Source organism: Coenobita brevimanus, chromosome 50, assembly GCF_032717465.1.
Source record: "Coenobita brevimanus isolate Jiangsu-jjx chromosome 50, ASM3271746v2, whole genome shotgun sequence".
NCBI classification, from domain to species: Eukaryota; Metazoa; Arthropoda; class Malacostraca; order Decapoda; family Coenobitidae; genus Coenobita; species Coenobita brevimanus.
The window spans coordinates 52,347,155-52,360,423 of NC_137003.1; the positions used below are offsets into that span (position 1 = coordinate 52,347,155).

The window sequence follows — 13,269 nt, forward strand, 5'->3', positions numbered from 1 at the left end:
CACAAGAAAAGAGGAATGCCTTGTGACCCTATGGAAGGCTCTTGTCCAACCCATCCTAGACTACCGCTGCCAGCTCTGGTCACCCCATACGGTTGCTGACATTCAAATCCTAGAATCTGTCCAGCATCTCTTCACATGCCAAATCAGGAGAATGAAATCACTTGACTACTGGAGCTGGCTGAAATCCTTGAACATGTACTTTCAGCAGAGAAGAAGAAAGAGATATAATGCAATCAATGTCTGGAAGATCCTGGAGGGACTAGTTCCAAATCCATCAGAATCAACAGATACAGGTCTACATCCAAGTGACCATGCTGGATGGCAGTGTTCAAGAAAAGCATTATCCAGCCAGGCACCATACAAAAGTAAAACCCTCTTGGGATCCAGTTTCACCTAAATGGGCCAAAAATCTTTAACAGTCTCCCCAAACAACTGAGAGACAAAAACAATTGCTCAGTAGAGTATGCTCTGGACAAATTCCTGATGGAGATACCAGACGAACCCTATCCCAAGTTACACCCAACTCTGCAGGGCAGCCTCAAACTCTATCCCAGATCAGCTGGACCCCAAACAAAGAGACGCAGGGCTGGGGCACAGTGGTGGACCACCACGACTAAGGCCTCAGCCTCTAGACTTCTTCAAGTAATTAGTAACACTTACAAGTACTGGGTATGTCATAACTCACAAAGACCTGCGTTTCAACCTACAAATGAACGAAATCATGTGGTGTCCAAAATAGAAAACTATTACTGAACAAGATTCTCAGTAGGATATAGAGTACTTAGTCAATATCCTTGGGTAAATACCTTCCTACTTTAATGGTCACAAGCTAATACAACTGAAGATTTGACCTCTAATGTGCAATTCCTTACTCACTGGTCTGTGCTTAAATATAACCTAAGGAACCCAGGTTTAATGTCATATGAGCGATAAAAAGTAATATTTTCGTCTGGGCACCATTTTTCACACTCTCAATGCCCATACCATAATATCAAATCCTTAGATTTTGCATACCTACGCTTCTGTAGCCCATCACGGCCACTTTTCTGTTCTTTGGAGGCATAGTTGTGGCGAGTATGGGTTAATAGTCCATAAGACAGAACAGAAGGGAGGTGAAAACTGCAGAAAAACAGAAAGGTTGATGGCGCAAGACTATACTGCTGAGGTTTGTTTTGTTGTGATGGCGACACTCGTGGTCACCAATGGACTGAGTTATTCTTTACTGTCATTTAGCTCCTTATTAAACCATATGTGTGTGCGAAATAAAGTACTATTCTTAGTATTGATATTTATTTACGTGACTGCATTCATTTACTGGATATCTGGAGCCAGTACCAACCAGTTGACAGGAGCGTTTGAGACTGTTGTTTCATTGTTTGGAAAATAATGAGACACTGAATTACGGCTGAATTTTTCACGTATTTTCTAATTATTTCATAATAAAAAGAGTAGTGAAAACAATAACATGAAATAACATATTTTAGCGATATACAGCAAATACAACAAAAATCAGCTGACGCCCCAGCTGATTACGGAGGCAGACGATACAAAGAGAATGCGTAGCTGAAGGGAATTAAGGCTAAACTTAAAATATAATATCGGCTGTTATTGCAAGGCAGAAATACTCTCTCCTCTTATTTCCATCGCCTTGATTAGTTCATATCTTAATTATCCAATTGCTCTAGGCTCCTTATGACCGAAATTGAGAATATCTCATTTTCGAACGATCAACACATAATACTCCGTATAACATTTGACAACAATAATAACTGTAAAGGTATACAGAGCACTTATACAACAAAAGGAGGTGGTGGGTCTTGCCACACATCTCCAATAAATCCTTATGCAAATACTAGCCATAGTATATGTTATAAAATCTAAAGGATGCTAATACAAAGGAATTTATGTTACATTACATACAGGAGAAAGCATTAGCACCAGCATATAGAAGCACAGCATAGCAGCACTTGCCACAGCCTAATGACATATGGCACCGCCTTAAAAGAGGGAGGGGAGCGCGGTAGCTCAGTGGTAGGGTGTCGGGCTCATAATCGTGAGGTTGCGAATTCGCACCCCGCCCGGTGGCTGGTGTGCTGGGAGGGGTAGCGCCAGTGGCGCCCCCAGGCGGACGCATCGGACGCACGCGCGTCCACTGTATGGCCCCCAGGCAAGAAACGGCCCCCTGGGACCCTGTTAGGGATGTTTCCCCACCTTACTTAGAAAACCTCATATTGAACAACAATAAATAGTATAATATAATCAAATATATTACCTAAACATATATTCAATCATCATTAAAAATTTGATAACTTTATCATTATGTAAATAATGAAAGAACACACAATGTAATGGAGGAGTTAGTAGAAAATTAAATAGTTACCCCGGTCCTTAAGTTCGGGATGGTTTTCTTTAGTTACCATAATCTTGTTTTATACAAAGTCGAATGCTGTATTTAGGTATCTCTTCGATATTTTGGAGAATTGGTTATCCCAATGATTAATTGATAAAACAATGGCTTTATCACTCGTTAATTTCCTATGTAAGAGACTCACAACACAATCATTTTATTATTGTTATAATTTTATGCTTTTCGAATGCTAGAGAACGTTCATTGTTTACAATCGGAGAAGTGAAGAAGTTGGTAATTTATTTTGCACTCCCGTCAGGACCGCCATAGCGTGCAGACGTTTGTTGTGGTGTTCTGCTTTGCCGAAATAGTTAGCTTTCTGTGGTAAACCTAGCTCATATACAGTTTTCTACAGAACGCCGGAGGGATGTGTGATCCACCTGTGGATCCGGGAGGAGTGTCGCAATTACAACATATGGACGAGTCCTCCGCCGGTGTCAAGAGGACCCGTGAGTCCGTGACGCTTCTCCTTCCGGGGATGGTGGTGAATTTACTCAGGTAAAATCTACCAGGGGCTCTGCCTACCACCCTCCTACATCATCAGGTGAGCCCCAAGGCGATGTTTTTGCAGTTTTTCATATCCAGGAGGCTTCTGGGTCTAGAGTATTTACTGCCCCCCCCCCCCAAGATCACTGAGTACTTGGTCACAGCACCCTTTGCTAAATGGCGCCGTGCCGATAAAACAATCATCAAAGGAAATGGCATGACATTGGAGGTGCAGATCCGGGAGACGGACTTGTGTAAAATAAATCCCCCCATGGAACAGCTAGGTCGACTACCTCACCTTGTCACGGCCTCTGGAGTGGATCCTCTTCCCTCAGACTCTCAGATATCACCCTCCTACCCCTGGAAAGGAATCCTGGGACTAACAGACTAGTCTTGCCACCCCGGCTGTCCCAGGCAGGGTTGCCAGGTGTTCGTGAAAGGCGCACAATTGAGCGACTTTTGAAAAGTATTTGCGCAAAAATATGAAGGGTTGTGCCTTGCAACTTTCAGTGTGATTGGGCGCCTGTTGGGTGATTTCATAATCATGTAGGATATGATGATTAGATGATGGGTTAGAGGACAGCATTTGACATTGGCTCACTAATCCTTGGACTGTGACGCATTGTGAGGTCTCAGTCCCATGGGTCCTGTGAGGTCAGAATTTTAGGTGCAGGTGTTAATTACTGACCTCATTTTGTGTATGTGTGTGTGTGCTGGCCTCTTGTTTTAATCCTCAGGTACACGAGGCTCAAGACTATGCCATTCTAGTGAGTGCAAATTTAGTCTTTTTAGCCAGTCTTTATATGAAAGGTTCCGAGCATCATGTATCATTTTTGTCATTCTTCTCTGTGCATTTTCTAATGAATATACAGTATATCCATTCTATAGTACAGACACCAGAACTGCCCTGCATAGTCTATATGAGGGCTTACTGAGTCTAAATGTGGCCTAAATGTTGCCAGTACAGTGCTAATGTCCATCACTGATGTGCAGTACAATTAGCACCAGTCATAATGACCACCCTGTACTGTACCTCCTTCCACATCTGTCTATTTGTCTGAAGCCCTCACACCCTTTACCAAGCCTGCCCAACCCAGCCCTGATCCCAGAAGTACTAACGATGCAAAGTTCTCACCCTCTACCCTGTCTCCCTTCCACTCCATAGTATACCTTCCGTACTATCCTTCTCTCTCTCACGACTGTACTTGGGCTAGTGACGGTTTGTGCACTTTTGGGGGGCTTTTTCGGGAAGGATTGGGCATCGACAGCATCCACTGACCTGGCAACACTGGTCTCAGGTCTCTTCTAACTTCCCCCCCAGACTCACTCAGGGCACGCACCACACTTACCTCTATCCCCAGACTAAGAGAGAAAGGGCCAGGCATCAGGTCTTCACTTTTCAGAGCCAGAGTCATAGCCTATCTGCCCCTTACTCCAACCTTTCTCTCCAAGTATATTCATGTACATAACAACACCCATTACAGATGTAGCGTTGAATCTTGACCCCTTCCTTTTCCAGAGAGTACCCCTGTGGCCATCACCCATATTCCACCAGGGAGATCTCCCTCCAGACCCACCTTCCAAGTCCCATTTCCCCTGATTGAACATTTCTTGTAGATAACTCTTCCCCTGTTGTATAAAGGGTGTGTACAGGATCAACCTCAACAATAAAATTATTGTAGAGCCATGGTACGTGTGTATCATGTACTGTTAAGATGTTTTGAATCTTGCTTTGTGTGTTCCTCCCTTGTTTAGAAGAACTCCACCAGACCAGGATTGCTTTGGCATAACACTGGCGGCAGTGGTGGTCCTAAATACGGAGGGAAGGCAAAGCGGAGCTTTGATATCCCAAGTCCATGAAAACACACACCACGATGGCAGCCCAAAGATCCCACATCCACACTAGCAAGTGAGACTCCAAACTATACGACATCACAATGTATGTGGAAATGCTCAAACTGGTGTTGGATCTGGTGTATTAGGAGGATGCATAGAAAATTGCAGTACTACTGCCTCACTTAGGCAAGTCGGTATATCTGATAGCAGGGAAAATTAATGTGACCTTAACATGGGCACAGTTCAGTAGAATAGTAATTAACTTAGTCCAACCATCCCTCAGGGCGGTCATCGCGCTGTCACAACTGATTGATGTGAAATTTGAGGGAGACCTTGACACTACCTTAGCGTATTTGCAGAAGTTCGCTATGTCTGTGTATGCCTAGCGAACTGAGTAGCGGCAAAATCAGCACATCTTTGCTCATCTTATACGCATCCCACTGAGTGCTGTCCAAGAGCACTTTACTGTTCATGATATGCAAGGGTTGGCCGAGATATTGTTATGACCCAGCGATGGCTGGCAGGACACGCAGGGAGGCAGAAGCAGATTGGGGCTGTGCACAGCATCCTACTCAACTAGGTCAGAAGACAGAGGAGTTGCGAAATGCGAGCCACCCCTTCTATCCCAGAATCTCCCTGTCCCCGCAAGAAAGGCAGATATGGCAAGACAGCCTGATCCTGATTGACCCTTGGGAATTCAAAGCCTGTAGTGCTTCGTGTGTCCTGCATGATATGTGGGAACAAATTAAAAATGGGAGAAATGGAGTTCCCCCGAGCTAAGCCCTGTATTGGACTATATAGCCCCGCTAGGGTTACAGGAGCAAGCTACCACTCCCAGCACGGCAGCCCGGGCGAGGCTCGAACTCGCAATCCCCCGATTACGAGTCCGGCGCGCTACCACTGTGCTACCACGCCCCCCAGGGGAACAAATTAAAGCTCCACATAACCGGTCTAACCAACGGGGCCCATCATCACAACCCACTCCACCCAGTGTTGTGTAGCTAATCATGACACCTGGACAAAGAGCACCGAGCAAGGACATGAAAACGAGGTGGCTCCAGCAGCCACCTTTGACAACGGGGATATGCAACTAGAAGAGATGGAATCCTCAGAAGCTGGGCTGGAATTTTAAGTCCCCCCATCAGCTCTGGCCTTGGTGGAGGGTAACCAACACCAAGCTCAAAATGCCAGTCTACACCAAATTCAAACTCCAGGGAGTTCCAGTGCAGCTCCTAGCGGATACAGGTGCTGCGTGTTCTTGCTTGTACACACGGTACTACCAGCAGAATCAGGCAGCCTTCAAACCCCTCCAGGCCTCGTCCACTGACCTCACTGGGGCAGGGGACAAACCGTTGGCCCTGAGGGGCGAAACCCATTCACTCTTAGTGACCACCCCAGCGCCATCAGTCTACACTCACCACCGATCATTGTATTCGACTGGAGATGTACAGTGTACAGTGGATATCTTGGGTCTCGGATTGGGCTTTCTGCAGAAGCTGGAGTCATGATTGACTGCCAGCACCAGTGTGGCGTGTCCTATTCAGGACCCACAGTCACGCAATCAGTCTGCACGATGGTGCGCAGGCCATCTCACAAAAACAACCACCATTCAACCCCATCACCAAGCCTGGGTACCACTGAATACCTTGGCCCAGCAACCCCTGCTTGTATCCCCACAAATGGACCAACCATTTGCCACTAATTGCTTAGTCTCCCCAGCAAAAGTCCCTTCCCACATCAACGCCTTCAGAATCGTGAATATCTCTGACAAACCCCTCATGCTTCCCAAAGGGTTGGTCATGGGAGACATTCAACACACTCCCGGAATCACAAAGCTTGATGGACATCCTCTCCCCAGACACCTTCCTACCCCAAATTCCCTCTCACCATCGCCACAACATCAACAGGACCTGGAACAGCTGCTCCTTCGCCACCAGGACGTTTTTGCCTCACATCCGTGAGATCTGGGCTGGACTGAAGCATTATACCACCCCATACATGCTATGGGACCCCCCACAAGCCAACCGTTGCGCTGGAAAAACCTGGTGGAATCCCGAGAGGAAGACCCCCTGGTCCAGGACCTGATAAATGCAGGGATCATGATGCCCTCAAATAGTCCTTGGTCTTCCCCCATAGTCCTGGTGAAAAAGGAGGACAAATCCACGAGGTTTTGCATCAACTACCACCAACTTAACGACAGTACAAAAAAAAACGCCACTCCCCTTCCTCGGACAGACGACTCCCTGGACTTTCCGCATGACACTCGATGGTTCTTCACCTTGGCCTTGCAGTCTGGCTGCTGGCAAGTCCCCATACAACCTGAACACGGGGGGGGGGGGAGCCCTCTCGACTAGTGGTGGATGGCTGTGTGAATTCAATGTCCTCCCCTTCGACCTTTGCAATGGACCAGCCACCTTCTTCCAACTGATGGATGCCGTCCCACGAGGACTCATCTGGGAAACTTGCCTAGCCTATCTGGATGACGTTATTGTGTTCAGACACACCTGGAAAGAACACCTTAACAGCTTAGGACAAATGTTGTACCACATTCAAGCCGCGGGTCTCAAACTCATACCATCAAAATGCAACCTAGAGTCCATCACCCTCCTCAGCCATGTCATCTCCCACGAGACTCACCCCAGATCCTGACAAGCTCCAGGCCATCGCGGAGATCAACCCTTCGTCAACGTTAAAGAAGTCTGTGCCTTCCTCGACCTAGCCTCCTACTACAGATGTTTTGTCAAAAATTTCACCACCATCGCTCAGTTGCTACAGGACATGACAGAAAAAGGTGAGGCCTTCCAATGGACTACCCCTAGACTCTAGGCTTTCAGGATGCTCAAACAGTACCTCACTACAGCACCGATAATCGCATTCCCTGGCTACACGCAACATCTTCAGGCTGTATACTGATATAACCCTGGTCGGGACAGGAGCCGTCCACGCACAAGTTAGGGAAGGGAAGGAACACATCATAGTGTGTGCTAGCTAGACCCTGAACCCGTTGGAAGCTAACCACGCAGCCACGAATCGCATATATCTCGGTGTGATCTGGGCATTAAAGCAGCTATCAACTGGTACTGAGTCAAGTAAACTTCTGGTGTCTTCTGGTCCCATTTGACTCATCGGAGTGTCAGCACCGCTCATTTGGTTTCACGATCAGCACCAGTTGACTACGGATGTTTTTTTTCTGGCCATGAGCACCGATCTCAACCATGTCCCCTGGCAGATCCTTCCCATCCCCTACGAGAGACCTTGAATAGCATCCACAGATGACTTGGCCTGGTCTTGGGTGACATCCGTGGATGATGAGACCTTGGTCTCTAGTGCCTCCAGTCTGCTTGAAACATCCTACTTTGCCTGAAGAAGAAGCCCAACTACCTCATATTCCAGTTCCTTCTTTGTAACTCTGCTTCCTCCACCAGCCAAGACCTCATCTGCTGGTATAACACATTGGCTACACAGCCAGCGAAAGCCCAGCCGGTGGCTCTTCCTAATAATTGGGCAGTTGTCTGCATCCATACTTTCGCATGCTATGTGAACCCACTCACTGCAGTAGGTGCACTTCAGTGCTTATGAATGTGTGTGAGAAAGTGAGGTACAGTATGTAGGTCAATGAGGTGAGTGATTTTATAGTGGAGTTTGTTGGTTGTCAGCTTGATTGTATCTGGTAGGCAATGTGAACCGGATCTTTATACAGTGCACCCTCACACAGTGCGAGTTTATGGGCAGCAGAGACCCTCACATTCTATGACTTGACATTGTGTGAACCAAAGAACTAATGGGAAAATTGGTATATGGTGGACAGCCCACCCAGGGCTTGGTCTTCGGGTCCTCTCCCAGCCTACTCTACCATGCTGATACTTTGTCTAATAGTACTTCTAATTGGACCAACAAATAAAACAACAAATAGAACACTATAATAAAAAAGATACAAGGTAGGGTAGTGGATGTTGGAGTGGCCCTGGTGAGAGAGGATAGTGTTTGGAAACTCCCTGTACTGTTGTTTGCAAATGATACTGTGTTGTTGAGTGAAGACGAAGGGGAGCTGCAAGGCTTGGTGGATGAGTTTGAGAGAGTGTGTAAGAAACGGAATCTAAAGGTGAATGTAGGGAAGAGTAAAGTGATGGTCTTTGAGAGAGGTGAAGTTAGTGAATGTACAGCGAGGTTGGATGGTGAGGAATTGGAAAATGTGAGTACGTTTAAGTACTTGGGTAGTGTGATGAGTAAGGATGGAGGTTTGGAGGGTGAAGTGCTTGAAAGGGTACAGCAGGGAAGAAAGGTTGCTGGTTCTTTGAAAGCAGTGATAAGAAACAGGGAAGTGAGCATGGAAGTGAAAAAGTCACTACATGACAGTATTGTGATACCAACTGTAACGTACGGAAGTGAAGCTTGGACATTGTTGGAAGGACACAAGTCAAGAGTGAGAGCAGTGGAAATGAGTTATTTAAGAGGAGCCTGTGAAGTCACGTGGAGAGACAGGCTGACAAATGAGGATATAAAGGAGCGTTGTGGTGTTGATGTGGATGTGATAGGAAGCGTTATGAGGAACACACTGAGGTGGTTTGGCCATGTGGAGAGGATGGAGGGTGAAAGACTGACGAAGTGAGTGTATGTGAGTGAGGTGGAGGAGGGAAGAGGGAGGGGGAGGCCGAGGATGAGATGGAGGGATGGGGTGGAGAGGTATATGAGAGAGGGGGGTGTGAGTTGGGAGCAGGGCAGTGAAATGGCGGGGGACAGGGCGACTTGGAGGTGATTTGTTTATGGCCACCCCAAACGGGATTGAGGCGTCTGGCAATAGATAGATAGATAGAACACTATGAACCTTTATTTGACTTCTGGGCTTGGTAGGAAGGGAGGGGGGTGGGTATCCGAGGTTTGGAGTGTTTACTCTAGCACCGCAGAGCGGGGAACACCGTTGTTGCTCTCCTGGAGGTGCCATAAAGCCTTCAAAGTCGACAGCTGAGACCATGATGAACAGGTGGGTACTGCTATGATGCTAATACGGACCACAGGTTGTAAGGTACAATATGTGTTCTTGTGGCAGTATGGAGGAAAATCGGTAGATGGCATGCAGATAGCAGGCCTGCCGCCAGCCATTTTGAATCTGGCATGTTGCCAGCCACCTACCTTTGTGTGACTGACTCGCATTGTCCAGCCTGACACTCATACTAATGGCTGGAAATTTTTTTTTGCCTTGGAATCATACAGCCGATTCACATGTTGGGAAGTTCAATTCACAGATTTTGCATTCGATAAAAATAAGAATTTCCTGGGTTGACCTCCCATTGTAGGTGATTTGCACCCTGTGAGTTTGCATTATGTGGGGATGCACTTAAAGAAAAAATATGCAGACCATCATGCCTGTAAATTGACATCAGCATTCCAGGGGCTTGTGTGCCAAGTGAAAGGGTGTGACTCATTTCACCAGGGATGTTGCTGATTAGTTCTCCCTCATCTAGTTTTTTTTCTTTCTCTCCATTCTAAACCCTACTTTTCCCCATCCTTAGTGGAAAACAGAGGTCAGGATGATGGTAATGATGAAGAAGCAAGACAGACCTGGTGGCGCAGGTATCACAGGAAGGACACAGTGCTGCAGATACAAAGGAATGTGATTGCATCTGATGTGAAGAGCTAATTGTAATTGGTCAGCATCCATGTTTACACTGTTTTAAACTCTGTCATTGGCCAGTAATCATGGATTCAAACTAATTTTTGAATCTAATGAGTACTTTGTTGTTACTCTTCAGATGTACTAAGTAAAACAATATCCGGCCCAACGCAATATCCGGCACTGCTGGCTTGGCTCTATTAATGCAATATCTGGCGAAATTATGCAACATCTGGTGCCAAAACAGGACATAACCGGTAGTTCTGTGCAATATCTGGTGTTGGGACATATCAACCAGTTCATAAATGGTAGCCAATTGACACTGTATTACTGTACTGTATTATTATTTTTTTTATCACCCTGCCCTTGGGTGGGAAAGGAGGTCCAGATGATGATGATGATGATGATTGTATTTTATGATTAATTTTCATCTTTTAGTCATGGGAAAGTTTTTAAGATAGAGGTCCAGGATGGACAGTAATGCAATATCTGGCTTGATGCCGAATATTGAACTGATGGGGGTATTACAGTATTCAGTATCCAGTGTTTTGCTTTAATTGGCATAGGGCTTGGCTGAATTATGTCAGATAACTGAGGGTTTACTATACTTGAAAATCATCCTTAAGCTAAAGTAAAAGTAATGAAAGAAATGTGTACTTTTTAAAAAGTCAAGACTCACAAAAATTACTTGAGTACAGTATTCAGGTAAATGTACTGCATTACATTACAGCTCTGCTGGTGTTTCCTGACATTTTACAGGATTTCATAAATATCTCTTTCTTAAACTGTACATAATCCTGGTAAGCATAATAAAGCTTAAATGTACTGAACGAGGAAGTGAAAATTTCTTACTGAATATTTACAGCAATATATTTTCAGACACACTACTTACATAATTATGGCTATAATACAGAAATATAAAATATTACAGTACAGTACAGTATTCCATAAGTACACATACTTTCTGTGGAATTCTGTATTGCAAATAATATCACATCCCTCAAGCTTAATTTGCTCTTTCTTCATTCTGAGTTCACATGTCAACAAAATTGTTGAAAACTTTTGACTGACTAAAAACACACTACAAACACCTGCTGAACAGGCACAAAATCAGTTATTGCAAGTGAGGTGTGTACTATCTATGAAACATTATTTTAGAATTCACATTAAAAAAAAAGTAATCATACATACATACATACATCATCTAGCACTGAAAAAACACATTGGCCTACTGTCTTCTGCAAAATACTTGCTGCCTTAATGGGAATGTAACATATCATACCTGTACCATTTCGCCATTTTTTTATCATCATCCTAATCCTGCCTTCCAGTAACAAAAAGCACTAGCAGAACATAGAAAAATGAAAGAATTGCTTGATAATTCCTTATTACTGTATATTATTAACAGCCCTAACATAACTTTCACATCACTATGTACAGTCAACAGAAGTAATGTTGCCTCTCCTGCTTTACTCTCCATGGACTTTGAAAATCAGTGTAGTGAATTGGCAGAAACTGACTGATGACTTCATTTGGCCGCAAATCACTGCCATCAGCATCATTTGCATCGGAATCAACAGACTAATTTTCAAAGTCCATGGAGAGAAGTAAGAGAGGCAAAAAAAAGTTTTTGGTGCTGACTCTACAGCATACCAACTTTTAATTGCAAACCTATTATGAAGTGTCCTATAAGTGAGTTCAAAGAATCTACTGCATGATACCTAATCCAGTTGTTCATTTTGGATAGCTGCTACAAAAACACATCATAATTCTCTGTACTCATCACAGTTATCAACAATACCCTCTATATTTATTAGTCTGATGGCGATTAGTCTGTAACACCATTACGTCGGGAGCTTTTGACACTGTTCATATACTGTACTGTTATCAGTTTCTGCCCCTTCATCCTATGAAGCACAGGTAAGAAAATAAACAAACAAATAAAATGAATAACAATAAAACAATAATTCATGCACTCCTCTCCCCTGTCAGTGACCTCCTCCCAAAATACACCCTTATCAAGCACCTAGCTTCACTGCTTTATTCTAACTTCACCTTATCTTTCTCATCAGAGTACTACTGCTACTACGAAACAGAACATTTTAAGTATTCCAAATTACATGCAACCAATACCAACTGACTACAGTAGTTGAGTGTCAGTGCTTATAAAGGTAATGAAAAAGGAGGCGGAAGAGAGAGTTATATGTAGAAAGAAAGAGAGAGGTGAAAAGATTAGTAAGAGAGAGTAAGAAGAGAGTGGATGAGGAATTTGGAAGGAATTTGTGTGTAAAGTGGAGGGACTGTAAGAAAATGTTCTGGAAAGAGGTGAAAAGAGTAAGACAGGGTGAAAGTGAAGTTAGCAGGGGAGTGAAAGATAAAAATGGTAGATTACTAGTGGAGAATGGAAAAAAAGTGAGCAGATGGAGAGAACACTTTAAGGAATTGTTGAACATAGAGGATGGAAGTAATGTGAGTATAAGTGGCTGGGAGAAGGAGGGAGGTGAGAAGACAGGAAGAAATCAGTAGGATAGAAGTTGTGGAAGCAATGAAGAAAGTTAAATCGGGGAAAGCCCCAGGAATTGAGGGAGTGTGTGGTGAAATGCTGAAGCATGGGGGAGAGATAGTAGTAGAATGGATGTGGAAGATGTGCAGATTGGCCTGGGAGGAAGGTAGAGTCCCGGAGGATTGGAAGTCAGGTATAATTACTCCCTTGTACTGTACAAAGGAAAAGGGGAAAAAGAAGTGTGTGGTAATCATAGGGGCATTTGTCTTCTTAGTATAATAGGAAAAGTGTATGGTAGGATACTTATTGACAGAGTTAGAGAAAGAACAGAGAAATTAGTTGGAGAAGAACAGGGAGGCTTTAGGAAGGGAAGAGGTTGTGTAGATCAGATATTCATTCTTAGATCTTTAGTGGAAAAGTTTCTAG

General features: G+C 44.5%; 2 protein-coding genes across 2 annotated transcripts in view; both read right to left on the bottom strand.

Moving 5' to 3' along the window:
• The window catches only part of Rheb (Ras homolog enriched in brain), a 74,055-nt gene extending 72,905 nt beyond the window's left edge, over positions 1-1,150 (bottom strand). The window contains exon 1 of the mRNA XM_080272404.1: positions 1,015-1,150. Coding sequence (XP_080128530.1) covers positions 1,015-1,063 — 49 coding nt within the window. The 5' untranslated portion in view covers positions 1,064-1,150. The remainder of the gene's footprint in view (positions 1-1,014) is intronic.
• Positions 1,151-7,583: 6,433 nt separating this feature from the next.
• The window catches only part of Hmgcr (HMG coenzyme A reductase), a 217,801-nt gene continuing 212,115 nt past the window's right edge, over positions 7,584-13,269 (bottom strand). The window contains exon 18 of the mRNA XM_080272343.1: positions 7,584-7,780. Within this exon, the coding sequence (XP_080128469.1) occupies positions 7,584-7,780 (197 nt within the window). The remainder of the gene's footprint in view (positions 7,781-13,269) is intronic.